Source organism: Pangasianodon hypophthalmus, chromosome 8 (genome assembly GCF_027358585.1).
Source record: "Pangasianodon hypophthalmus isolate fPanHyp1 chromosome 8, fPanHyp1.pri, whole genome shotgun sequence".
NCBI lineage: Eukaryota > Metazoa > Chordata > Actinopteri > Siluriformes > Pangasiidae > Pangasianodon > Pangasianodon hypophthalmus.
Window position 1 is genome coordinate 20644366 of NC_069717.1, and position 26819 is coordinate 20671184.

At 37.2% G+C, this 26819-nt stretch overlaps 3 protein-coding genes across 5 annotated transcripts; all 3 read left to right on the plus strand.

Annotated features, from left to right (window-relative positions):
* Positions 1-8358: 8358 nt before the first annotated feature.
* On the plus strand, positions 8359-12422 carry parapinopsina (parapinopsin a). The gene is made up of 4 exons (XM_034306776.2): positions 8359-8956; positions 9189-9517; positions 9931-10173; positions 12063-12422. Exons 1-4 carry the CDS (start codon positions 8617-8619, stop codon positions 12189-12191), a joined length of 1041 nt encoding a protein of 346 aa, XP_034162667.1. The 5' UTR covers positions 8359-8616; the 3' UTR covers positions 12192-12422.
* Positions 12423-15420: 2998 nt separating this feature from the next.
* Positions 15421-19398, plus strand: LOC113533337 (ATP-sensitive inward rectifier potassium channel 1). The gene is made up of 2 exons (XM_026925409.3): positions 15421-15607; positions 17181-19398. The coding sequence occupies exon 2, from the start codon at positions 17203-17205 to the stop codon at positions 18322-18324; it is 1122 nt and encodes a 373-aa protein (XP_026781210.3). The 5' UTR covers positions 15421-15607; positions 17181-17202; the 3' UTR covers positions 18325-19398.
* A 4183-nt stretch (positions 19399-23581) lies between these two features.
* On the plus strand, positions 23582-26722 carry selenok (selenoprotein K). Of its 3 annotated transcripts, XM_026925562.3 has the most exons (5): positions 23582-23704; positions 25430-25520; positions 25618-25695; positions 25968-26057; positions 26158-26722. In XM_026925562.3, the coding sequence occupies exons 1-5, from the start codon at positions 23686-23688 to the stop codon at positions 26159-26161; spliced, it is 282 nt and encodes a 93-aa protein (XP_026781363.1). In that variant the 5' UTR covers positions 23582-23685; the 3' UTR covers positions 26162-26722. The 3 variants fall into 3 exon arrangements, with proteins under 3 accessions (XP_026781363.1, XP_053092092.1, XP_053092093.1); XM_053236117.1 differs by lacking the exon at positions 26158-26722 and having other exon boundaries at positions 25968-26061; XM_053236118.1 differs by lacking the exon at positions 26158-26722 and having other exon boundaries at positions 25968-26052.
* The last annotated feature ends 97 nt before the right edge of the window (positions 26723-26819 follow it).

Below are 26819 nucleotides of genomic sequence, written 5' to 3' on the forward strand. Positions count from 1 at the left end.
ATACATGGATTTATACATGGGATAAAGGTAAAATTTAAATATCTGAGATGGAACCTTTCTGAGTGTGTATATGTGAGCATGAAGCTGCTAAGCCTCATTTAATGGCAATGCATACGGTCAGTATTAATCACCTCCAATGCATCACTGATATTTCATTACTTTCCACATATTAATCATTGTTTTTGGTAGGCGGTGCTTATTTTTCACACATTTTTCAAACTCACATCCTGGAAGACTGCTGCACTGAGCAGTGTACTGTTTTCCCTTTTACAAGATTATAATTCTTTTATTCATTTATTAGCAAGTTAAATAAAGTGTGTGTGTTTCTGCAACAGGGCCCACATGGATAGCCTAAAATTGTACTTCTGAAACATAGTTTATGCCCAAGCCTCATCCTTAACTTAGTGGATAATCTCACCAGCAGTTCTTCTACCTAAGAACTGCTGCTGTAATCATAAATACCATGATCCTCATACTGATGATCCTTTGAACACACTTAAAACTATTTGACTTTACAGTATACAGTATAGAAGTGTAATGATTTACATGCTAACTCATGTTATAAACATAGCTCATTAACTGCCCCTGGCTTGTACATTAGGAATGCAGTTCTACATCTGGATTTCTGTAAACTGCTTTGTGACAGTGTCTACTGTTAAAAGCACTATAGGCATAAAATTGAATTGATTTGAATTGAATTGTGTGTGTGTGTGTGTCTTTAAGTCTGTGACTACTCAGAGTGTCTGGCGCTAGAGATTCTTTAATTCTAGTAATTTTCAAAAGAGGTTTAGGGCTTAGTGGAGCCGCACCTCCCACATATAGCTCAGGCTGTCTGTGCTACCCAACTGAGGAACGAGGAGACCATGAGTTCACTGCTTCCCAAAGCTCTGTCAAGCAATGTCGCATTGCTGTCTTCTTTGGGACTGCTGCCAGACTGCCATCTCTATTGACGGCACAGCTTAGAGAGAGTCACAAAACCACTGCCAGTACCAATAGCCCAGCCTGGGCTTACTGAGTATTGCATTCAGACACTACGTGGTTGGCACTAGCTACCCAGCCACATCTGTAACTATTACCTGGAGGAGGACATCTGTCCTAATTCCCACCTCAATAATATTGTTTTGTGTGCAGAAACACAAATTAATATGTTAATTTTATCAGAAAGGAAAGAAATGCTAAGGCCTTAAATTCTAAGGCATTTTTGCCCTGTATTTTGTAGTGCAAAGAATTAAAATATTAAACACAGTGATATTTTTAGACATAAATAGTGAAACAATTGTTATATTTCATAACAGTTATCATGAAATAGGCTATTTAAAAAGAAATTGTACCTGAATTATTTAGAGCCAGCTCACCTGCTGCCCTGACTACCAATACCTTTTATATCAAGAATTGGCCTTGCTGAGAAATATTGAGGCCGTTGACAGACACATTACAAGGAGAGGGTCACCTCACATTTGTCTGGGCCATCAGTGCTATCTAGGGACTTCCCTGCTAAGATTCCCTGCTAGGATTTCCCTGCTGTTCTTCTCCTGACTTTTATTTTTCCTAAAATGTTTAATGAGTAATAAACAGTGGGTAATAAAAATCCTTTATTATAGCACTTACACCTATGTCTCTGAGTCTTTAAGTTACATAGTCAAATATTAGTTAATTTATTAATTATTGCTGAGAAGACTGTAACATAAGCACTATATAGGTGCACTCTGAGTAAGCAAATCAAAATTTCGGGTCAGTTGTCACACAGCTTCACTCCTGATCCTAATCCACTTCAGTCCTGATGACATGGGGTTAATCACGACTGACAACCAAGCATCTGTCATACTTACATTAGTAACACAGATTTATAATGCATGCACTGTTTTATGCACATTATCTATGAATGAAAGGTTGCAAAATTTATAAATGCTTATTTTATTTCCTTTTCCTTAATATGTGACTAGAAAAAACACAGTCTGGCTTTCCAAATGTTAATTTTCCAAAAAAAAATATATATATAAGAAAAAAAATTCATTATATTATATTATATTATATTATATTATATTATAATAATAATAATGTTATAAAGAAATTGTGTGTTGTTTGAGAAGGTAGCATATTCGGCAGGCCACTTAATACATCTATAAATTCATCTTTAAAAACATCAGGTTCTCCAAGATGATTTTAACTGTCTACCAAATACAGATTTTATTTTGGTGATTTAGTTTAATTTAGGGTGGTTCAATGGTGCAGTGGGTAGTGCAGCCACATTAAAGCTCCAGGGTCCCCAGTTTTTGATGCTGAGCTCGGGTTACTGTCTTTGTGAGTTTCTTACTGAGTTTCTGTGCAAGTTCTCCGCATATCCAAGTGGATTTCTTCAGGGTTTTCTCCTACCTCCCACTCCCAAGAACATGCCAGTAGGTGGGGTAGTGATATAAATTGCCCCAAGGTGTGACTGTGTGTGCATGGGGCCCTGGGATGGACTGGCGTCCCAGCCGGGGTGTATTCCTGCCTCATTCCCAATGTTCCCAGGATAGTCTCTGGATACACAGTGAGCCTGATTAGGATAAGCAGTTATTGGAAGTCGGTGAGAGGGTTTAATTTGGTTGAGTTAACTGTTTGTTCTGTTTGTCATGTTCATATTTTTTTCATATTTTCATTTTATTTCATTATTTTAAACATCTTCCCTTTACAGAAAATCCTACGAATTTTTTGAATAGGTAAAATTAAATCCACTTTGTGTTGTTGACTTGCCTAAGTATCTAATTGGACCAAGTTCAGAGACTTTCACCATCCTCTAACAAGCATCCACCCTTATTCCCCTACTTCTTTTATGTTTGACCTACAATTAGTTTGCTTCCAAATGTATTCATTACCGTTATTTGATGTGGTCTGGCACACTTTATTAAAATACCCATACTGAGATCATTCTTCAGCATGAGTGATTCTTCAAAATCAAAGGTGAGTGTATAGTCTGCAGAGACAAACCTGGGCTCCCTGTAACAGGAAATTAAAGAGCTGCATCTAGAGAAAAAATGATTGGACAGCCTCCATTTTGAGTCAGGATCTGTCATACACAGTGCCGACAGGATGGCTCTGATATGTGATATCCCAGCCTGTCTGACACACAGTCAAAGCATCAGAGAAAGTAATAAATGTATATTTCATAAACAGTCTCTAAAAAACTGTTGCCACTGACAGTTTTATTCAAAACAAGTAAACAGATATGATATGCACTGGAGTAAAGGTTATAAACAGAAACAGGGAGAAATGAGTATGCATTCATCCTCTGCCAGGTTTCCTCTATCATTAAATTCCAGGATTCAGTCAGGGATTCTGGCCAGAGCATGTTAGGTTTTCTGCAGTTTGACTCCAAGTTCAGACAGGCAATACTAATGGTTTATGTTTGTTACTCCTGCTAAAGGGAGTAAAAAGAAGCTTAAATACACACACTCACAAAAAGACACTTGGTGCAATCTTTACGGTCTAGCCAAGCAAAAGTCATTCAAAGCAACAGCTCCAGTGCTGCAGGCTGCTCTCTGCTATCAGTCCAAAACACATGACTGTCAGCAAGTCCAAGCTAGCTACTGCTTCTTACAAACTGAGGATTCACTTACACACACAAACACAGGTTTATGTTATGCCCCTCACCCCTCACCCTCGAAAAAGCTCTGAGTTTGAATGTAACATACAAAATAGATGTGAAAAGTGAATTAATCTGCTTTTTCATCTGAAGCGGTTTAGAATATAGGGTTTCTACTGAGGTGCTAGCCATGGTGCTGGTTTTGTGTGTGTGTGTGTGTGTGTGTGTGTGTGTGTGTTTGTGAATATCTGACAGGCTTGACATGGTGGTGACATTTGGCTGGGCCCCAGGAGGTAAACTGTTTTTATTTTACTGCAGCTTCCTTGGTTACTCAAGTGCCTGTGTTAATACTTATATCGATAAAAGGAACTCAACAGAAGAGTAACGACAGTAGGACAGACGTGAGTGTGTGTGTGTGTGTGTACCCTGGAATTATATTTCTCACTTAACTCAGATCTCATTTAACTGATTATTCAATAAGAATGCCATTAAATCGTCAAGAACCTATGAATAATGCGCATTTGAGGGAACAGGTAATTACCAGTCAATTGTGCCAGGACTCCAAGTGGCGGTGGATTACAGGAATACACTTTCCATCTGTAATTTTCCAACTGCCTGCTCAAAATGGAACAAAAGTCCAACTTATAATACTCCTGCACACTGCCAGGAAACACATGTGCTTTTATGAGGAGTAAAAGTAGATTGAAGATTGGAGCTGAAGAAATAAATGACAAAACTGTTGTCACATAAGCCTGCATGACCCGAGAGGTAGCAATCTGCTGTCATCTACTGGCCATGTCCAGCACAGCACAATCCTTATACCATTATACAGTACAATACACTGACAAAGCCAAAGACTAGGAGAGAGAGTTGAGAGATTGCGTTTGTGGTCGCTCCTGTATGATATATATATATATATATATATATATATATATATATATATATATATATATATATATATATATATATATATATACATATATATATACACCGCGGCCTACAAACTTGCCTGCTCCAGACTACATTCCCCAGAGCACACACAAGCTGCCCTGCTCACAGTCACCCAGCTTGAGACACGTGCTCAATCACCCACACACAAAGACTCTTTAACAGAGACTCTCATCCACAACAAGAGTGCAAAGTATACGCTCAGATTTGTCTTTGTGCGCCTGATTATACCAAGCCTTTTTATAGTGATTGTTTCTCTGGTTTTGACCTGCTCTAGTTTATTGACTCACATCACTGTCTTGCCTTATTTAGTCTGTTTGCTCATCGCCTGACCATTGCCTGTTGTTTGACCACTGTCCAATGTTTTGGACTTGTTTACCTGTGTGTGATTAATGCTGTTTTACCTGCAGCTGCATCTGTCTTCACCTCCTTTACATATGTACTAGTTTTTGCAAGGTGTCTCTCTTGAACGCACAATACATCTTAATTCATGCACTTGTGTGCCAAGCAAGGAAGTCTTTAATAAACTTGAACTTGAATTTAAAACAAATAACAACACAGAATGTGTGTGAAAGTTCAAGAGTATGCATTATACAGCCACATGGTTTCATTCTGGCCATTTGAGTATGGCAAGGTACGTCTGCCATCAAAGTGAAATCGATTTTAAACTTCCACATTTCTCTGTGTTTTGGCTAAATGAAAATGTTTGATAGTAGCCCATCATGAATTAATTTGACATTGAAGAAAATTATAACACAGGGAGAACATCCACAAAAACTCCACACAGACAGTAATCAGAGCTCACAGGGGATGTAATGATACATTATAATGGTTAAATAGAGCTCTTCAGTAGTTCTCAAACAGCACCAGTGGCCGAGGAAATCGGGCATTTTAGCCGACTTTGGGCCTCTCTTTCTGCTATGGAACTCATTATGTTTCAGTCGATCATTTTCAAAGTCCCCAGCTCAGACACTTTGTTTATTCAATCAAAGTTTTGGGAGAATATTTAAATTTACTTATTTATTTTTAAGATATGCTGAACCTGTAGTACATTTAGTTTAGAGTATTAAACCTCTGTTCATATGTATTTAGTTTTCTACAGACAAAAATGCACACAAGTCTTTTCAGTCAATTTTTCTTCATTAAAATTTTGTTCAAAATATTCTGAGAATTGAACTGAAATGACATGATGAAGTCAGGATTTAACTGAATCATGACCACAGTGTACCATTACACCCCTAAGAGCTTAGGCTTGAAAAAGGGACCTTGGATCTTAAGGATATAGTGTTTGGCTTAGACATTGCCTGCACAATGTTGCCAATTCACACACGACATGCTCAGCTGGTAGATTTAGACCCTGAATTGGGGTACAATCTTACCCAAGCCCTGTAGCCTAAACAGATTTTTAGTTGCAATTGCCCACATCCAGCAACAGGAGACTCAGATTTCAGAATCATAAAGCCAGCATGGCCAAAATGACTCTCGGTGTGGTGTCTTTAGGTCACTACAACCCGGTTTTATGTTTTGGTACCCATTAGGGTCCTGCCTGTTTCACACTAACCCTAAACAGATGTATGCAATCAATCTTGTCTCCCCTGATGACCAGTGACCCTGATGATCCGGGTGCTGCTATGCTATTATATGCTTTTCCTCCTCTACAGCTGAGTCTTCGAACATTACACTGAAATCAGCGACTAGACCTCAACGTCCCACTTATGGATTCAAGATGGCCAGCTAGACCTTGGTTTCCATTACTGCTTTCACTAGTGGTTGAAATGCAGCTTCCTCCCCTAGCAGATCTGCTGTCCCAAATGGATGGAGAGATTTGGCACCCTCAGCCACGTCAACTCTGCTGTGAGTCAGGCCACATGGACTGAACCACCAATTGAGGACTGTAACCTAGCCGTCCAGGATACACTGTCGAATGCAAGGGCCCCTAGCACCCAGGCCTTATAGGCATTTAGGCAGAAGCTGTTCTGTGAATTGTGTGCACATTATTGGCTGGATTTGGTGCACAGCCCAATTCCCAAGGTACTATCTTTTTTTTTCACAGACTACTAGATGTTGGCAAGTCTCGATCTATGTAAAAGGTGTATGTATAGCAATGCACCAAAGCATTGTGGAGCATAGGCTTATCACAGAAAGAGGCGAAGCACCTCTATTGGCCATGGTTACCTACAAGCCCGGCTTCCCCCTTTTGGCTGGAGGCTCTGAAAACCTCTCTTTTCTAGCCTATGCAGGATGACAAAAATAATTAGATATCTCTGAAAACTTCCTTTTAGCTAATGATCACTTAGGCAAAAAGAGTGGAATTGCATGCTGTGGTGATAAGCTCATTGGCCAGATGATTCTGGCGTGACCTTGTGGTTGAATTCGGGATTCCAGCCCAAGGTCATATCACCCACTTTCAATGCTTTCAATGAAGATGAGCTTACAGGGCATTCCTTGCTGTGCTTGGTACATGTCCTTTGGTATGATTTAGACTATTCTATTCTCAAACCAACTGTTCATCTTCCATTGAGCGAAGATACAGGGGCCTCCTGGTCAATACAGAGGCTGGGTCACTGGGTGAACTGGGTGGCCTACTGATGTATATTGTGACATATGCCACTCTACAAGGAACATCTCCTACTCAGCGCCATTATGTAGAGGCATGCAGAATTAAGGAAGTCTGTTCTGCTGCTACCTGGGCATCACTATGCAATTTCTCCAGGTTCTGCAAGGATAACTTTGCCCTGGCTTGCTTGCTTAGTATACAAGCGTTTCACGTTTTGTGTGGGAGGGGTTTTAGAATGGTTTAACATCTGCTTCCATACAATATACAATATACATGAATTGTTATATCAGTTTACCTGCTTTTGCATTTACATTTATTTAAAATGTGTTTAATAATGAAACCAGTAACCCACAGTGTCTGTGTGGGTTCCCTGAGAAAAACACAGCCATAGCACAATGGCCTGTTTGTTAATAATTTATTGTGTAACTAATGTGACTGTGTGTAAAAGCTGTTTACATCAAATTGTGTTTATAGATGCACCAAATGTTGGAAATATTTGTGAACATCAGTGAATATAGATAATTGATGTAGGGCTTGTGAACAAGCCAAAAAAAGACTCTTGTACATTTTTGCATGTTGTAAGGTAACATTTAATCTCTATAATTATTGTTCTACTGAGCATAAAATAGATATCATGCTAAGCTATTAGTTGCCGATGGCCTTAATACTTTCAACTCCATTTAAATCCCAGCTGTCTTTCTGTCTTCACTCTCTTTCATCCTCTCATCTTTGACGTAGTTCATATATAACCTTCTCCAGTCAGGCATATTCCTTGAAAAGCCTACATATTACTAGGATATGTCTAAAGACCAATGATCTTAGTCACAAGTAGTGGTGAAGTGGTTTATTATAAAAAGCAATAAAGTTTCAGTATGATGTGGGCAGCATATGACATCAGCAGTGTCTCATAACCTATTTGAAACATCAGAAGTGAAAGAACAAAATATAGTATAGTATCCCAGCCACCATTCAAAATTTCAAAAACCATTTGAAAAGTTGTGTTAAACCATTTTAGTTGATTTACCATTTTATTTCTCTTTACATACTGATTGAAGACAATTTGATTATGTATTGAAATACAATTTCAACATTATTTATTGTTTAAAACATCATGTAAATAATGTTTCCTAGCACCTATTACATGTAGGAACAATGTCTTATCCTTTTAACACTCTTTTTGGGGGAGTAGTTGGAATGCGAAAGGCTTATGCCAGTCCCATAAAAATAACTGCGAACCAGCTTTTTTCCTTTTTAATTAATTTTTCTTCCTTTCCCCCACAGAGAATGATAAAGCAATCAAGAAGAGTACAGTCATAGATCTCAGAAAGAATAAGCTGGTAGAATAATTCCATGGACAATCCGGATCTAAGGATTTTCTCTGCTTATGTCACATATGCTTAAAAGCCTTTTTTGGTGGAACAGTTGTCCATAAAAACCAAGGATGGATCCCATATGACCTCATCAGAGTAAGCTTATTATGGCACTGGCTGACAAACCCTGAACTACCAGATCTTTCTTGAGCTTCTTTGCTGTGAATCAAAAAGAAAAAATGGCATCCATTCATCTATCCAACTTTTCAGAGGCTGACACAATGCATCAAGGCTCAGTAAATGATCACATCATGCCAAGAATAGGCTACACAATCTTGGCAATCATTATGGCTTTGTTCTCTACTTGTGGCATCATCTTGAATATGGTGGTGATTATTGTGACAATGAGGTACAAACAACTGCGTCAGCCACTAAACTATGCTCTGGTTAATCTAGCAGTGGCTGATCTTGGTTGCGCTGTGTTTGGGGGGCTACTCACGGCAGTCACCAATGCCATGGGCTACTTCAGTCTTGGCAGGATAGGATGTGTTTTGGAAGGCTTTGCTGTTGCCTTCTTTGGTAAGTTTCTCCTCCAAAACTTTGTTTTTCCTGAGTGTTCTGTATTTGAGATACTGTGCTAATGTTTTTGACAAAATGCAAACATCCAAAGCCATGCATTACATTAAGCTTGTGTAAAATCTAGCTAATGTAAGCAAACTGGGTTTTTTTACACTGTACCATGACTGTTTGTTTTTAATAAATCACAGTTAACTGGACTATGAAAATAATGATCTTGTTATACCTCTGCCAGGTATTGCTGGTTTGTGCTCAGTTGCGGTTATCGCTGTTGACCGCTACATGGTGGTATGCAGACCACTGGGCACAGTGATGTTCCAAACCAAACATGCCCTGGCAGGTGTGGTCTTATCCTGGGTCTGGTCTCTCATTTGGAACACGCCACCACTGTTTGGATGGGGCAGTTACGAACTGGAAGGGGTGATGACCTCCTGTGCCCCCAACTGGTATAGCAGAGACCCAGTCAATGTCTCCTACATCCTGTGCTACTTCATGCTCTGTTTTGCTCTGCCTTTTGCCACCATTATCTTCTCTTACATGCACCTCCTTTATACCTTACGACAGGTAGGTATAATTTTCAACTTAAAATAAGACAGTTCATTAATACCCAAAGAAATTGACTTTTGTTTATGTTGCATGAATGAGTTTCTCACATTTAAGAGTGGCCAAACAAAGACTCACATTTTTCATTTAATAAAGTAAATTGATGTTTATATCTATACTCAGAAACATTGCCTCCAGTTTCTAATGATATAGAATCATTTAATTTCATTATAATACAATTTGGTTTACAACTTGTTTTTGGACTTTAGCCAGTCTTTAGCTGAAAGTGTTTACTGGTAACTGTTGAAAGATAAGATTATTAAGCACAAGTGAAGAACATAATTTATTGGATCTTAACAGATTTTTTTTACACCAAAAGGAACAGAGGAAAGGAGAAAATCTAATTTCCTTGTATTTTTCTTGTTCCTTCCTAGGTGGCTAAGCTGCAAGTGGCAGAATGTGGAAGCACGGCCAAGGCTGAGGTTCAGGTGGCCCGTATGGTGGTCGTCATGGTCATGGCCTTTTTGCTTACATGGCTGCCATATGCAGCCGTTGCCCTGATTGTGATAATTGATTCCAACATCTACATCAACCCAGTGATTGCCACAATACCAGCCTACCTGGCCAAGAGCAGCAATGTCTTCAACCCCATCATTTATATATTCATGAACAGACAGGTGAGTAAAAAAATCTAATCACCACTTGCTATAACATTAAAAGTAAATAACATAGATTATCTCATTACAATGGCACCTGTCAAGGGGTGAGATATATTAGGTAGCAAGTGAACAGTCAGTTCTCAGAGTTGATGTGTTGGAAGCAGGAAAAATGGGCAAGTGTAAAGATCCGTGCAACTTTGACCTGGGCCAAATTGTGACGGCTAGACAACAGAGCTTCTCAGCTAGCAGGGTCAGAGCATCTCCAAAACGGCAGGTCTCGTGGGGTGTTCCTGGTATGCAATGGTTTGTACCAACCAAAAGTGGTCCAAAGAAAGACAACCTCAACCTATATTCAAGATATTTTCACTTGCTAAGATATATTTATAATATATTTATAATTTTTAAATATATAAAATAGAAATTTTATATATATATATGTATATATATATATATATATATATATATATATATATATATATATATATATATATATATATGTTTGAAATGAAGCAATCAAGATGTAATTGATGTGTAGACTTTCAGCTTTAATTCCAGGGGTTTAACAAAAATATTGCATTAACTGCTTAGGAATTACAGCCATTTTTTATATAGTCCCTCCATTTCCATTTCAAATCCATTGTGGTGGTGTACATAAGCAAAATTGTGAAAATTGGGTCACTGCCCAAATACTCCATGAAGACATGGTTTGCTAAGGTTGGAGTGGAAGAACTTGAGGGGGCTACCCAGAGCCCTGACCTCAACCCCACTAAATAGTTTTGGAATGAACTGGAATGCTGGCTGCATCCCAGGCCCCCTCGCCCGACATCAGTGCCCAACCTAACTAATGCTCTTTTGATTGAATTGGCAAATCCCAAAATCCAGTGGAAGGCCTTCCCAGATGAGTGGAGGTTATTATAACAGCAAAAGGGGACTAAATCTGCAATGGGATTTTCAAAAAGCACATATAGGTGTGATGGTCAGGTGTCCACAAACCTTTGGCCATGTAGTGTATGTATATATATATATACAGTATGTTGTCAACGGGCTATTCTAATAGCTCATAGCAACTTAACATGTGGTAGCCCTAACTCTTCTTACTCTAGATATTAGCTACCTTGTTAGCCACTAATTTTTTTCATTTCAACTACAACAAGCAGAAGCAAAATAGCAGACAAACTGATTATATTCAATTAATCAATATTATTTTTTTTTACCAGTGTTTTGGATAGGTATGAACACTTCAGCATTGCCAATTCTTCATGATCTTCTGGTGTTAGTTATGTTAGTTACCTAATTTTGTCATGTTAATTGCAGTTTCTATTCTTTGAACACCACCAGGAGGCGCCCTATGACAGCCTGTTACGTAATCCTTTTCAACAAATAATAGTAGTGTAGTCTTTTTGGGTCCCTGGAGGACTAGTGGTTAGGCCACAGCACTCTCACTGCTGTGGCCTGGGTTTGATTCCCAGCCAGGGAACCAACCCCAGCCACTGGGGTCGTGTACAACAGTGTGCTCTCAGTGCCAGTCCCATGCCCAGATAAAACTGGGGAGGGTTGCATCAGGAAGATCATCCGGGATAAAAACTGTGACAAATCAAATACATGGACCAATGATCCGCTGTAGCAACCCCTAATGGGAGCAGTCAAAAGAGGAACAACAACAACAGTAGTGCCCTTCTTTACATATCTGTTTTAAAAATCATGGGGTCCTCTGGTGGTCTGGGTGCCCTAATCATGTTTACATGTAAGTGTAATGAAAAGGGGAAAACTTAATGCCTTGTATGTACAACTTTGATTCATAATTCACTTTGAATATATGCAACTTATGAACTCAACAAAATACAGAATAATAAGCACTGGTTATTAATATTTTATCTATTTCTTTCCTTCCTGTCCCTCTCTTGCAGTTCAGGGACTATGCTTTGCCTTATCTCTTCTGTGGAAAAAACCCTTGGGCATCCAAAGAAGAAGGAGAATCAGGCATCAATACGTTAATTACTACAGTCAGCAAGAGCAGCTCAGTGTCACCATTATAACCATAAATATCAAAGTATTATAACCTAAAATAATCAAATACTCAATTATTTTCTTTGTTGTATGTATAATGTTTGTGAATATTTGGCAGTGTAGTTTACGTCTGGAATTTATTTTGGCTGGATATTTTTGATGAATAGTTTAGTTTCTGCTACACTTTTATCAGAAATTGGCAAATAAAGCATGGTTATGATCCTCTATATTTGGAAACCCATTTATGCTACTTTTCTGCCACTTTTTTTCACAAATTAATTAATGGGAAACCTTCTCATGATTGTGTAAGTAATAAATCATAATGGGGTGTGCTGTAGCACAGGCTTGTTGGGTGTGCTGTAATGGGGTGTGCTGTAACACAGGCTTCTTATCACCCAGGTACACCCTTTCCTGTTAATGTTGAGTATCATTCTCCATAGTGGAGCCGAATAGCCCACTACTGACTTAGCAGCCTACTGTATGTGTTCCCACATTATTCACTGACTTTGCCCATGTTACATAGCCGTTGGCAACCAATCCTCAGTGATCTATTTGAGCCTCAAGTGGGTTGATGTAACCCTAGTTTCCACCACTGCTCTCACTAGGGGTTGTAACACCCTGGGAATCTTTCCCCAAGCAGACTAATTGCAACACACAAGTGGTCAGGTGCGGCATCCATGGCCAGACTAACTGTGCACGTACGCTTGGAACCTCAATGCAGTGGCCACACTGATAGCTATGGCAGAACCCTAGCATGATGGCCTTGCCTGCTGGAAGCTTTAGATTTAGGCTTTTCGTTGGGCACAATGTTTGTCTATGCAGAATGTTGGGGTACAGGATGACTGATCCTAATGTTGGCCTAGAAACACTACTATCACAGTGGGCCACTCTACTAAGAGTCATGCCAGTCCAGGAGGTCTGCACTGCAGCTACCTGGGCATCGCTATACACCTTTTTTCCCAGATCTTATAATATTTACATCATTTTCCAGTGGAGCAAGAGCAGTAAGCATATCCAAACACCCTTCCAATCAGTCTGAAGGTTAGTCAGATCCTCGTGACCTACTGGTATAGGTTATCCAGGAGTTGAAACACCACCCCCTGGCAGTTAAGAAAAAAATACAAGGTTACAGATGTAACCGCTAGGGTCTTCCGTCACTCAGAACCTAAGCCGAACTCTGTGAGAAGATTCCAAAGGGAATGTCATTACTGCTGATGGCTTTTTATAGTACTGTCACCATGAGACATAGTATCTACAGTTCATGAAGGTATCCAGGTATTCAAACACCACCCCTGGTGCTTATCCAGTGTTCATAGATCAGGGGTACATCCTTAACCTTACATTAGTTAGTTAAGTTCAAAATGAATGAATAAATCATAGTATCTAATGTTTCTTCAAGTTCATTGAGTTTCATGTTTAGGAAAATCATTTTGGTACATTTCCACTTGTAAAATTTGGAAATGGGCCATTTTGAGCCCAACAGAACATAAGAATTAAATCCCAAACCTATTCTTCAGCATCAGTGCTGTTGGAGATGATGCTGAATTGGGTGTGGAAAAGATTTCATGTGGTACCTTCTACAGAGTTATTTTTCAGAATTTTTACTTATACTATTAACTATCACTATCGATTTATTACTTGATAAATTGTTTCAATGAAAATTTTCAGGTGGCTGTTCCAAGAAAAAAAAACATTCAGTGCAGTCATGGAAATGTATTTATGGGTCTGTTAACAGGTACAGGTGCTAAGTAGGCCTTGAGGGCTTTATTAAGAGATTAGGAATGTGAGGTTTCAGTTCTAGACAATAGTTAACATGCTATTTGAATGTTCTGGAACCTTCATAGGACAGATTTTTTTGGACTATAATTCCACAGTCTATCAGGAGTGCCTTTTTACTAAATCCATGCTCGTGCTAGGAACTGAGTCTATAAGATCTATTTTGTTTAAATCTTCTAAATTAAATTTCTTGATCTGCACTATTCTTGTGACGTAAATAGGCACAAAAAAGGAAAGTGCTTTTTGCATCTCCTTCTGGGCATTCACTGGAACATGGAATTTTGCAACCCCTACAGCTATTCTAGGTAAAGCATGACTTTCCAAGCAGTAAAGCAGCAGAGCATTAACTTGGTAAAACCCTTAACACATTTTATATTAACTACTAAAATATATAACAATCTATGGCAACTGGAGCATGGAAGATTAAATTTATTAACTCAAGTGTCTTTATCTATTTATTTGTCAATTTATCAATTGAAATTTAAGGAACAAATGAAATGAATGCATTTGCATCATATTCTTTATTAAGAAAATATATTACACAATCATAAGCCTATAACAATTGCATTTATAGATACTGTTAATATGAATTTGCTTCAATTAACTTTCCAAAAAGCGATTTTGACTAGATGCATCAAAGTGAAATATATTAAGGAAATAAATATTACCTTAGAATCACCAGGGAATTTATGTATTTACATAAATTTGTTGAAAAATTTTTAGACATAAATATTTAGATAGAATATGTAGATTAATATGTAGCCAAATATACCATATATAGACTGTCTAGGGAGTTTCAGATTACAACTGTCTTTTCATTGCACATTGAAATTTAGGCATAGAAACTGATCACCATCAACAAATCTGGGCTGTGTAGTGCTATTAAATGTGTTTATTTATTTCCATGTAATAAATGAATGATTTAATTCCCACACAGTTCTAACACATGCTTTGTAAGTTTTATAACAGTACCAGCATTGGTTTAATGAACCTTTTTGTAGTAATCTTTTGACACCTTCTTATCAAGTCAAGTGAGTTTTTATTATCATTTCTCTGTATAGCTGGCATGCAGTACATTGGAGCGAAATGTCGTTTCTCCAGGACTATGGTGCAACACATAACAGTACAGTAAAACAGTACACAAAACTACATAAAATGCAAATACACAGCAGTGTGAGATGAGAGCGAAACAATAAATACACAGAACAAAATACACAGAACAATAAATACAATACTGATCAATGCTATATACTGTACAAAACTGATCAATGTTATATACTGTACAAAACTGATCTAATTATCTAATTTAAGTAATGTAAGTTTTGTTTTATTGCCCTCTAGCTATCCCTGTAATACCTATAATTTCACTGTGTTGTGGTATCATAGTGCAAAAATATGCCCAACCCTGCTGTTAAAAAAAAAGGCACTGGATTTTTTTTTTTTCAGGTAAACATTAAACACACACGGTATAGCCTTCCTAAATGGAAGGAGCCATACAAAGCCAAGTCACACTTAAAGAAGGAGACCAAACGATATGATATTGCAATTATTAATTTACACATTTCGCTTGTGCATTAGTTTTAAGTATTTGCTGCTTTTATGATAAAGAGTGAGAGAGAATAGGGGAAAGAGCAATTTTTTTTGTATCATAGAAGAACTGCTTTAGCAGGTGAGTTCCACAATCAATTACAGCAACAATTACAACTACAGCACTTAATGAATTAATTTTAATTAAATTAATTTTTAACTCCTTTACTGTCTCTCTACTTCTAAATAATCTATGTATTTAATTATTGCAAATAAACATCTTCACCTTATTTTTCCATTGTTAATCTGCTCCAGTTTTCTGACTAGTAACAAAGAGTACAGTGATTTAATGACTGTCCGGACTAGATAGCAATTGAGTGACTTTTTTCAAGGTTGAGTGCTTTTTAATATGTGATATAAATGGTGGCTCAGTTCATATGTGATTTGTAATAATTTTTAAAAAATCAATATAGAAAGAAACAAATGGTTTGCATCACAAAAACACAGAATTACAAAATGGTTTATATACAGATCAAAGTGTGTCTAACCAAAGATGAGAGTATGTGAAAGCATAATTAAAAAAAAAAAAAAAAACACTTTCTCCACATCTCTGCTAGTCTCCACATTGTTTTAGAACTGCTCATTGTGCTTTAAGTAGTTTATTTTATTCTCATGTTCCTATTGAGTTATAGTAGACACCTACATGTATTGGAATCAAAACCTTATGATCACTTATGACTTTCTATTCTGTATACACAGGGTTTGAAGCAATCAGTCTCTTTCAAATTTTATTGAATGGGGACACATTTATTTCATGGGACGTGTCAGTATATGGGAAATATCTGTATTCAGAGCTTAGCCTGATTATCTCTTGGACCATTATGATTATTACAGCTAATCACATGAATCTGCTATCTCTGCCGCACTAACTGACTGCCATAAAAAAAACAACAATTAACATCACAGTATGATACAGCAGATCCTAACAATGATTTGCTGTAAAAGAAGAAGAGTAGGTTTTTTTTCAGAATGAACTTGGAAGTTTTCAGCACCGACTTCACCAGTAAGCAGTATGTGCATGCTAGGGGATACTGTGCTATATGCTTATTTCACAGGTCATTGTGCTCCCTGTTAAAGATTCTTATTCAATGCCATACAGAAATCTTACAGAGGAGTGAATAATGGCTAAGGTTGCTGTTGGGACCTGCAGCAAAAACAAGAGTCATTCATGTGATTTTTTTCATTAGTAGTGTCATGTTTATGTGTTGAATCCTGGGAAAGCCCATCAAATATCAGTGTAACTGAACTCTGACAAACAAAATCAAACAAAAATATTTTTTTTCTGCCAAAATGAATTGGAAATGTTTTCATTTGTTTTATAATCTTGCCAAGGCTTTCTGATAAGATTGCATTGGGTAAAAAGTCAAAGAGTTGGCAAAGGCTGTGGTAAAAGCAGGTAGTCTGTCTAAAGATGTCTGGACTTTCCTCACACAGTGAATGTCAGGCTTTGATCAAGCTGTTGGTTTGCTTCATGCCATAGCAATTTCAATTTCTAATCTGATACTGGCTGCTAAATTGTGCACAATACACCTGCATCATCACATCGTTAAAACAGAGAAGAGTGCTTACATTCTCTATACATGTTTCATTGAAGTCAAAAATGCAACTGTTTAGTTGAGAATGACTTAAAAAATGTTCTTTATTCTTTTACCCAGATTGGCTTTCTGTACTTGGAAAATGACACGCTCCTTGCAACAGTTGTTCAGAGACTACCTAGAAAAGTGGCACATTTACAAAAACCGTCTGGTAGCCAAAGACGGACACTGCAACATTGAATATGGCAACGTGGGGTACAGCAGTCGTTTTGCATATGTGCAGGACCTCTGGACCACCTTTGTGGAGATCCGCTGGCGTTACATTATTTTATTATTTGTGGCCTCCTTCACTCTTAGCTGGTTCATTTTTGGACTTATTTGGTACTGGATTGCTCATGATAATGGTGATCTTTGGTGGCAAAATCCACCTTCAGACCACAAGCCATGCATATATAATGTGTTTGGCCTCACATCTGCCTTCCTCTACTCACTCGAAACACAGACGACTATTGGTTACGGTCTGCGAGTGCTCAGTCCATACTGCCCTGGTGCTGTCACCATAATTATTATCCAGTCCATCATTGGTTTACTGATTAACTGCTTCTGGTGTGGACTGGTTATGGCCAAAATCGCTTTACCCAAGAAAAGAGCCAAGACCATTACCTTTAGTAAAATGGCAGTCATTTGTCCCAAAAATGCTGCCCTCTGTTTGCAGATAAGAGTGGCCAACTTGCGTAAAACCTTAATGATTGGAAGCCAGCTATATGGCAAGCTGCTTAGGACAACGGTCACTCCAGAAGGTGAGACCATCATTCTGGACCAAGTCAATATTGATTTTATGGTCGATGCTGGAAAAGACAACCTCTTCTTCATTTGTCCGTTGACCTTGTATCATGTAATTGACAAGACAAGTCCATTTTTTAAGTTTGCTTCGGACACAATGCTTCAACAGGAGTTTGAGCTGGTGGTGTTTCTCGATGGCACAGATGAGTCCACCAGCTCCTCCTGCCAAGTCCGGACATCCTACATCCCTCAGGAGATTAAGTGGGGTTACAAGTTCCTCCCTATCATCTCCCGCAGTAAAGAAGGGAAATATTGTGTGGACTTTTCCAATTTTGACAGAGTGGAACCAGTTCCAACTCCACACTGTGCTCACTGCTTCTACGATGACCAAAGCCATCATCACAGTCCCAAAAATGGCATTGATAACCAGAGTTTTGAAGTGATAGAAATTATTGATCAAGTCAGTGCTAATGAAATGTAAGATGAACCTCTTGATTCACCAAAAAGCTTATTTGCTCTATCCATTGTGCTCTACAGCAAAAAAAAAAAAAAATGAGCACAACATTAGCAAAAACATGTTCAGTAAAAATAAGCACTGCCTGAATATGTGCCTTAGGTTCCATTTTACAATTTACTACAGTTTAGTATTTTATATATTTAAGCTGTACTTGCCACTCTGAGTGCCATTTTAAGTTGCAATTCAGGTAACAGGTAACTAGATAGCTAGCTGGTATTAGGTATCTGAAAGCCTAAATAGCATTACTCTAACTAGCTACTGTGTATATGTTATATGTGTTTCTTCTATATTTATCTTGTGTATCTTGGACAGCTTGAATAAAATTCATAAGAAATGCTTAAGCTGATTTTTAAAGTAATTTTTTCCAGGCTCAAACCTCTTAGTGCTAAAAATATACCTTGTTGGGTTATTGTCTGTGTGAAGTTTCCAAAGTTCTCCCTGTGTTTGTGTGAATTTCTTTTGGGTTCTCCAGTTTCCTTCCATCAGAATGTATTGTTGTCTGCTTTGTTCTCAGTGTTCCCAGGATAGGCTGTCATATGTTAATGTTCATTTATCTGTCTGCTCTGATTGCTGTTTTGATTGTTTATACTATTTATACTATGCCTCTGTCTACTCTTTTCTGTATTGAAAATTATTTGTAAATTTAGGGTTGATTTAAAATGGTTAAAGATGCACTTCTAAAAATGGGGGCTTTGTCAAATCTAGGTAATAATTTTGTTATTTGTGAAATTGAAAAGAAATTTTCATGTTTTTTCGTTTTATTTGTTTTGATCTATTGATGGACATTTAAAATGTCCAAATCTGGTAAATCTATAAAATTCAATCTATGATTCAATAAATGTACTTACTGTAAAAAAAAAAATATATATGGTAGCATTACTAGGAATACTGCCATTGAGTAAATTTATCTTTATGTTCATATCTGTAATATCAAAGTATCTGTAAAATGTAACAATTAAAAACATAAGAAATGCCTTTAATATTTGTGATATTACCTAAATATCATTATTTTAATACTAGAATGCATAAGCCAAAAACAAACAAAAAAGGTGCAAAATAAAGAAATTAAATAAATTAAATTAATAAAAAATGTCTTGTTTTTAATCTTTATCTTCAACTTGATAAAATAATTTAAGAATTTCATGACACACAAATGTTTTAATTTTCAGTCATGTTTATTTGTTCAATTTCTATGTACATATAAACAGCCACACATCCAATAGGAATGCCTATACCCCTGCTCATTCATGCAATCAGCCAATCATGTGGCAGCAGCACAATGCATAAAATCGTGCAGATACAGGTCAAGAGCATCAGTTAATGTTCAGATCGAACATCAGAATGGGGAAAAGTGTGATCTCAGTGACTTTTAACGGTTGCATGGTTGTTGGTGCCAGAAGGGCTTGTTTAGAATCTATTTCAGAACTTCTGGGATTTTCATGCACAACAGTCTCTTGACCATTGGTGTCAAACTCAAATTCTGTGTGGGCCACATCAGCATTTTTTGTAAGCCTTTGAAGGGCCATAATCTAAAGCTATTCCTTTTTTTCATGGATTATTATCTATTCAATTGATTAATACCAATAACTAAAATAGCACAAAATAGCAAAGAACTATTCTAGCAAAATTTTAATAGAATGTGATACACTGAAGCGATACACTTTGATATCATTTTGTATTGTAATATTGTAATTTTTTTAGTCAGTTTTGGGAAAGGCTAAATATGGAAATATATAATATTGCTGTATTAAAGAAAGAAAGAAATTGTTTTGCTAATGGCACACAAATATAACTATTTTGACAGAATTTTCTATTCGAGACTGAATTTCAATTATAAATGACCAAATATTCAATTTAATTTTATTTTTGTAATGCTTTTAACAATGGACATAGTCACAAAGCAGTTTCACAGAAATCAGGATATACAATTTTAATTTAAATTTATCCCTAATGAGCAAGCCAGAGGTGACAGTGGCAAGGAAAAACTCCCTGAGACAACAAGGGGAAGAAACCTTGAGAGGAACCAGACTCCGAAGGGAACCCATCCTCTTCTGGGTGACACCGGATTGTGTGATTATTTGTCATTTCACTTCCATAACTGTATACTATAAAGTCAATGAGTGCTAAGTGTGTTAAACTATATCAGTTCAGGATATTGGTCATCTTTATCTTTATTTTCTGAGCTGCATAGGACAATTGTTCCTCTAAGAATGTCAGAAATATGTAAATATGTAATACAAATGCATCCACACACACACACACACACTCAAATAATTTTGCAGTAAATTACACGACCATCCACTTTGAAACCTATCACAGATATAAATGAAGTTTTTTTTTCTGTGTCAGAACTTAGGAGCTGGTCATTCTGCCTCTAATACACAAACATAAACTGCACAAACATGGGTGCATGTTTTGGCTGCACACAGCAGATTATATCACCAATACTTCTGTTTTCTTCCAAAATGTTTATTAACCTAAGGGTATTTTTAAGCAATTTCTGTGGAATTATGTGACATACCCAAAACAAAATGCTTATTATTCTGACATTTTTATAATGAAGGTCAATTTCTTAGTTCCAACTGACAGAAACACCTTACAATTTGATGAAAAAATACTTTCATCAGGTTTAAAGATTTTCAGGTTAAGAAGCTGTTCATAAAGATATTTTAAAAAATTAGGCATTTAGAGTAATTTTCTGAACATTTTCTTATTTGGAATTATATATCTCAGGAAATAATTGAGTCTGCTCTTTGTATATATGGTGTAACGTAGTATAATGTAGTATAATGTATAGTGTAGTGTTAAAAATAATTGTGTTGCCCAACATGATAGGTGTGGGCAGCCCACAATGAGTCAGTGCCATAGGGCCAATGTCATGCCAATGTGCAAATCCCCACTGGGCCATCGTGGGCTGCTCACAGTGGGCCCTCACTGGTCCGATGTGGGCATGGTTACTGGGAAGTTATAAAGCTGGCAGGTTCTGTGTTACTACTACGAAATTAAAAGTTAGAGCATTTTTGCACCATGGTTTGTTCTTTAGCCGGGTGCAAACCGGGTCAAAAACCTCTGCAAACAGGTAAGGGTTAGAACTGTGTTTGTATTGTAATATATATTAGGAACACTTGTACACCTGTACATTCATTCAGTTATCTAATCAGCCAATCATGTGGCAGCAATGCAGTGCAAAAAATCATGCAGATACAGGTCAAGAGTTTCAAGGTTCAAGGCTCTTTATTTGTCACATACATATTACATACATGTGAGGTAATGTAGTGAAATGTTTTTCCTTATTGCCTCATCCCACAGTGCAACAATGAACAGAACAACAACGAACTAGATATACACATACATAATAAAAACAGAATATAATAAAATCTAGTAGACTGTATGATAAAGAAGGTTTAGCAGCCTTTAGAGGAATGTAATGTAGAATATGAATATACATAAATAGAATATGTTTTAAAAAGCAGATATACAGAGCGGTAGTGTGCAAAAAAATTGTTTTTTTCATGGCGCAAACTGTTTCTGTATAGAGTTAAATATGTTTTTAAGAAATCAAATATACAGAGCTGTACAGTATATAGAGTTACTATGTAGTATGCAAAAAAAATTTCCATAGTGCAAGCTGTTTGTGTATGTGTGTCTGTGTGTGAGGTAGAAATATGTAGACTTCTCAAGTGTCCTCATTCAATAGCTAGATTGCTTGAAGGTAGAAACTCCTCTTGAGTCTGTCTGTGTTGGTCCTCAGGATCCTGTAGTACTTCCCTGATGGGAGCACTGAGAAGATATGTTTCCAGGGTGGTGAAAGTCTTTTGCAATTCTCCTGACCCTGGTCTTGCATCGCTGGTTGTAGATGTTTGTGGTGCAGGGGAGAGAAGTCCTTCTCCGCTGCCTCGCCACTCTGGACAGCACCTACCGGTCTTTGGCCAGATGTCGTAGATGGTAGAACCGCTGGTGAGCCCTTGTCACCAAGCTATTTGTGTGTGTTGTCCATGAGAGGTCTTCTGTGAGGTTCAGTTAATGTTCACATCAAACATCAGAATGGGGAAAAGTGTGGTTCACAATAAAAAGGCTATATTATCTGACACTTACGGATTCTGATAGTCTGCTACATTACATCATACCATTGAGTTCCAGATGTCTGAGATGTCTTAACAGCCCTGAGAAAGGTCCATAGCAAATCAGTAACAGGCACATATTCTCACATGTCTAGTTCACAGAGTCATTATTATCTTACAATGATATTGAGTATTTTGATAGTATACAATACCATTTCATATGCAACTGTCTGATTTTTTAGATGTTTAGATGAGGAGGAGATAATGCTATAGGAAATAAGCAGAAGGTGCATTTTACATGTATCCGCTAGCCCCAAATGCAGAATTCACAGGGCCAGTATTTTTTTAAAATCCTTTAATTTTTTTTTTTTTTAATCCAAATTGAAAGTTCAATTCGCCTACAGCTAATAGTCTCAAATGCCAGGTTTGCAGATCCATTAATTAAAAGGCTTACAGTCAGTTTTCTTCTTATTGAGTATTTTGATAAAGTGTTTCAAATTCAACTGTCAAATTTTTGCTGATGTTTCGATAGTTAGGAAATAATAGTATGGGAAATAATAGTGTAAGATTTCGTCATAGTGGGTTTTTTTGATAGTATATTATTCTTAGTTTTATATTAGTTTACCAGATTTTTGAGACGTTTTGAGAATGAAGAGGTAATGGTATGGGAAACTATAAGAACTGAGCATGAGAAATGAGCAGATTTTATTCACAGAATGCCTCGTGTTAGTGGAATTAGCGCACTTTATGCGCCATCTACAGGCGCGAGGTAGTAACTACAGGCGTGTTTTTTTTATTTCTCTTAATATTTCTATAGAATAAAATATAATAATAATATAAAATATTTCTTTTTCTCGTAATAACGCGATATTTTCATATCATAACGTGATATTTCCACATAATAAAGCGATATGTTCATATAATAATGTGATCTTTTTCTTGAAATATGGTGGTATTTTCATAACATTTCTCATTAAAGCGAGATACTGATATATTTTTTTTTTTTTTCATTCGTGGCATCACAGAGTTTCTGTAACACCACATAACTTTAATTAAAATTAGTATTTGATTTTATTTAAAAAAAAAAAAACGAAAAATCTAACCAAAAGGAAGAGACAGGTGGACAATTGCGTAAAAGATGACGTACTGACTCATGCAGACTCATTTCCGGACTAACGCACCAATAAGAGCGTCGTGCGCGCGCCAACGTAATACCGGATGCGGAACTAAATGATCCGCATAACAACAACACAGCGGCAGTAAGATGGTGTACGTGTCCAACGGTGAGTACTAAACTCTACAAACTCATCAACAACAGAACGAAACAGAAGTGATCTAACAGCATAACTGACTTTGTTTTGATTATTTAGACGTATTAATGTTCCGCTCATTGAACGAAACAACTGGCTGCTAATTTCACGAGCTAGCTAATGTTAGCGCGCTGGCTACTGCTAGAGATGTTCAGTGTATTAGGCCTCTTTATATCACTGTCAGCTTAGATGGCACTTTAATAATCCGACGAAGGTGGCAAGAATAATTTAAGGTTAATTTAGTGGCGTAGCAACATTAGCTACTCTCCCTGATAGTCTGGACAGTGGCTAATCGGCTCATTTCTCTTAGCCATGATGTTTAAAGCAAAACACTCACTACAGGTGAATGGATTTATTTGTTTGTTTGTAAACAATAGATATAGGTAGCATAGTGACAGCTGATTGCTGATATTATTTGTTTTGTATTGGAACATTTTATGTTAGAATTAAAAAAAATTATTTCATCATGAACGCTCACTTCAGAGAAATACTTATAAACAGAATCCATATATATATATATAATGTGTGTGTGTAAACTGCACTGGGACTTCACGGTGTGTATCACTCCATTCCTCTGTGTTCACTACATAAAACTCCACTTCTAGCAGCAGTTACACTGAAACTGTTACTACACTTATTATGGGCTGTCAGTCAGACCCTGCGTTGGCATGGCAACATGCAACACTATATCCCGCTGTGGATTCTTTGGGAATTGTTTTCCTTGACAGAGAAAAACTAAACAAAATATTCAGCCATATTGTTCTGCAGTGTCCTTCTGAACAAGGATAGGAATGAATGTGTAAAATTTGTGACTACAGGTCATTTAGAAACAGATTTTTGATATTGAATATAGGAAAAAAAGATTTTGATGGAAAATTGTTTTAATATATGTGGTTAAATGGGATTTACTATATCATAATGACACAAATCGATACATAGACTATATCAGACAAGTTTTTTAGGGCTATGTGACATGATGTGCAGAGTTGGCAGAGCTAAAAACCTTAAAAGCCTTTTTACGAGTGGACAAAATCAATTAAAACATTTTTCTGTTGAGTTTTTCTATTTTTATTACTACAGTTTAGAAGAAGACATGTTTTATATATACAGTTTATCCCAAAAATCAGAAAATTGTTTATACCTTTTGTGTCCTTTTTGCCTTTTCGTTAGTTTTTGTGTCTTGCCTTTAATCGTTATTTTCTCTACATGATAATGTGTAAGAAATCAGATCTGGGTAAATTCTGCATTACTGAGACTCTCTGTATGATAACTGCTCGAAACGTGACGAATCATTGAAATGTGAACAATTAATGCGAGTCATTACTCTGATGAAATCCCTATGTGAGATTTTTTTTGCTGGGCCTGGCTTACACAATCATTTAACACAAGTGGTAGCTCAGTGGTTACAGCTTTGGGCTACTGATTGGAAGGATGTTTGAAAACCATCACCACTGAGCTGCCACTGTCGGGTCCTCGAGAAAGCTTTTTAAACCAAATTTCAGCTGTATCCTGTCTCAGATGTATGTCACTTTAGAGAATCACGTCAGCCAGATGAGCAAATATAAATGAAAATGTGAATATTCTGTTCTTTGCACAATCATTACAGCATCCTTCCATGACTCCATTTGACCAAGAAAAAGAATATGATGATATCTAAATTACACATAAAAGGTTACGTATCTATATTTTTATTCTCAGGTCAAGTCCTGGACAGTAGGACACGGTCGCCATGGAGCCTGTCTTTCCTGAGCGATCTCTTTTGGGGTATAGTGGAGTTCATCGGCCTGTTGTAAGTGATTATTTGATTACAGGTTGATTAATAAATTGATTGCATTAATACAGGTGGAATACATATTATTAACTATAACACATCTGCTACTCTCTAGCTTTCAGACCCTCGTCCAGCCAGATCTGTCAAAAGACGGGACTCAAACTTCATCGTCACGCTTCAGTGATGGAAGAGGGTAAGTCCCAATGGGGCAGAAACAAAAAGGAAACCTGTAAATAGTTCTGCATTTCAGTTTCGTGTAACTCATAACTAATGCTAGTTTCGAGTACGTCTTATAGCTCTGACTTAAAACAGTGACCCGAGAGTGGTTGATTAAAATAAACAAGATGACCTGTTTATTATTTTTTTTTAGCTTGCCTTATATCTTTACCATACGTTGACATTATATTTGTACAACTATTTGGATATGCATTGTTCATCTTTGGGTGACTGTTCTATTTACTGCAGTCCTCCTGGTTTTCCTGGACGGAGACGTATGGGCAGGATAAACCACGGTGGAGGCCCAAGTCCTCCTCCAATGGGTGGTGGATGAGGAAGGTAAGCGAGAGTCTAACATGTTGCATTATATAGATTTCATTTTCTTGTCTCGTCAGATTCTGCATTTATTTATTTATTTATTTATTTATTTTGTCTGCAGGTAAACGCCTGCACTTTGTTGCAGGCGTAGAGGGGTGTGATGTGTTGATCCATGACTGAGCACTGCTCATAATGAGCTCTCCAACACAGAGAGCTGGACCGGGGAAGATGTCTTAGATGAACACACACAAACACGTTGCACCCTTCATCGTCATGCTGCTTCTGCGTTGCAGATTTTTGATGCTGCTCTGGGAATTCCTACTCTTAGGGGCCAGAGTGGTTGAACTCAGCAGCAATGCTTTTTCTTTTCTTTCTTTCTTTTTTAAATAAAGTTACATGCTGAAGGATGTGGTAAAATGTGTATGAATTTCAGAGTTTTGTCATTAAAGTAATAAAGTTGTCATATGGATTGTCAATGGATTGCTGGTGGGGTGTTTTTTTTTTTTTGTATGGGGGGAAAACTAATACAAGGCACATTTTAATGGGATGTACAAATGTGATCTTTAGTGGTACAAACGGTTTATTTTATGATTAAATTCTGAGTGGACTTTTTTTCTTTGTAACTTCAAGTTGGTCTGTTTTCACTTTACCCTCACTTCTTTCTAAATAAAGAGAGTGATGCAGCAGCGCTTTAGTGTTTTAGTCTGTCTTGTTCGTTCACCTCCTGATCTGCACACTCTGCTTAAACAGATCAGCTTCCATCACTTCATGCTTCATAATACC

Coding starts and splice junctions, on each gene's coding strand:
- parapinopsina (XM_034306776.2), top strand. CDS start 8,617: ATGGCATCCATTCATCTATCCAACTTTTCAGAGGCTGACACAATGCAT. Junction 8,957..9,188: donor CTTTGCTGTTGCCTTCTTTG/GTAAGTTTCTCC, acceptor TACCTCTGCCAG/GTATTGCTGGTTTGTGCTCA. Junction 10,174..12,062: donor ATATATTCATGAACAGACAG/GTGAGTAAAAAA, acceptor CCTCTCTTGCAG/TTCAGGGACTATGCTTTGCC.
- LOC113533337 (XM_026925409.3), top strand. CDS start 17,203: ATGACACGCTCCTTGCAACAGTTGTTCAGAGACTACCTAGAAAAGTGG.
- selenok (XM_053236118.1), top strand. Junction 25,521..25,617: donor GTGGAGTTCATCGGCCTGTT/GTAAGTGATTAT, acceptor GCTACTCTCTAG/CTTTCAGACCCTCGTCCAGC. Junction 25,696..25,967: donor CGCTTCAGTGATGGAAGAGG/GTAAGTCCCAAT, acceptor TATTTACTGCAG/TCCTCCTGGTTTTCCTGGAC.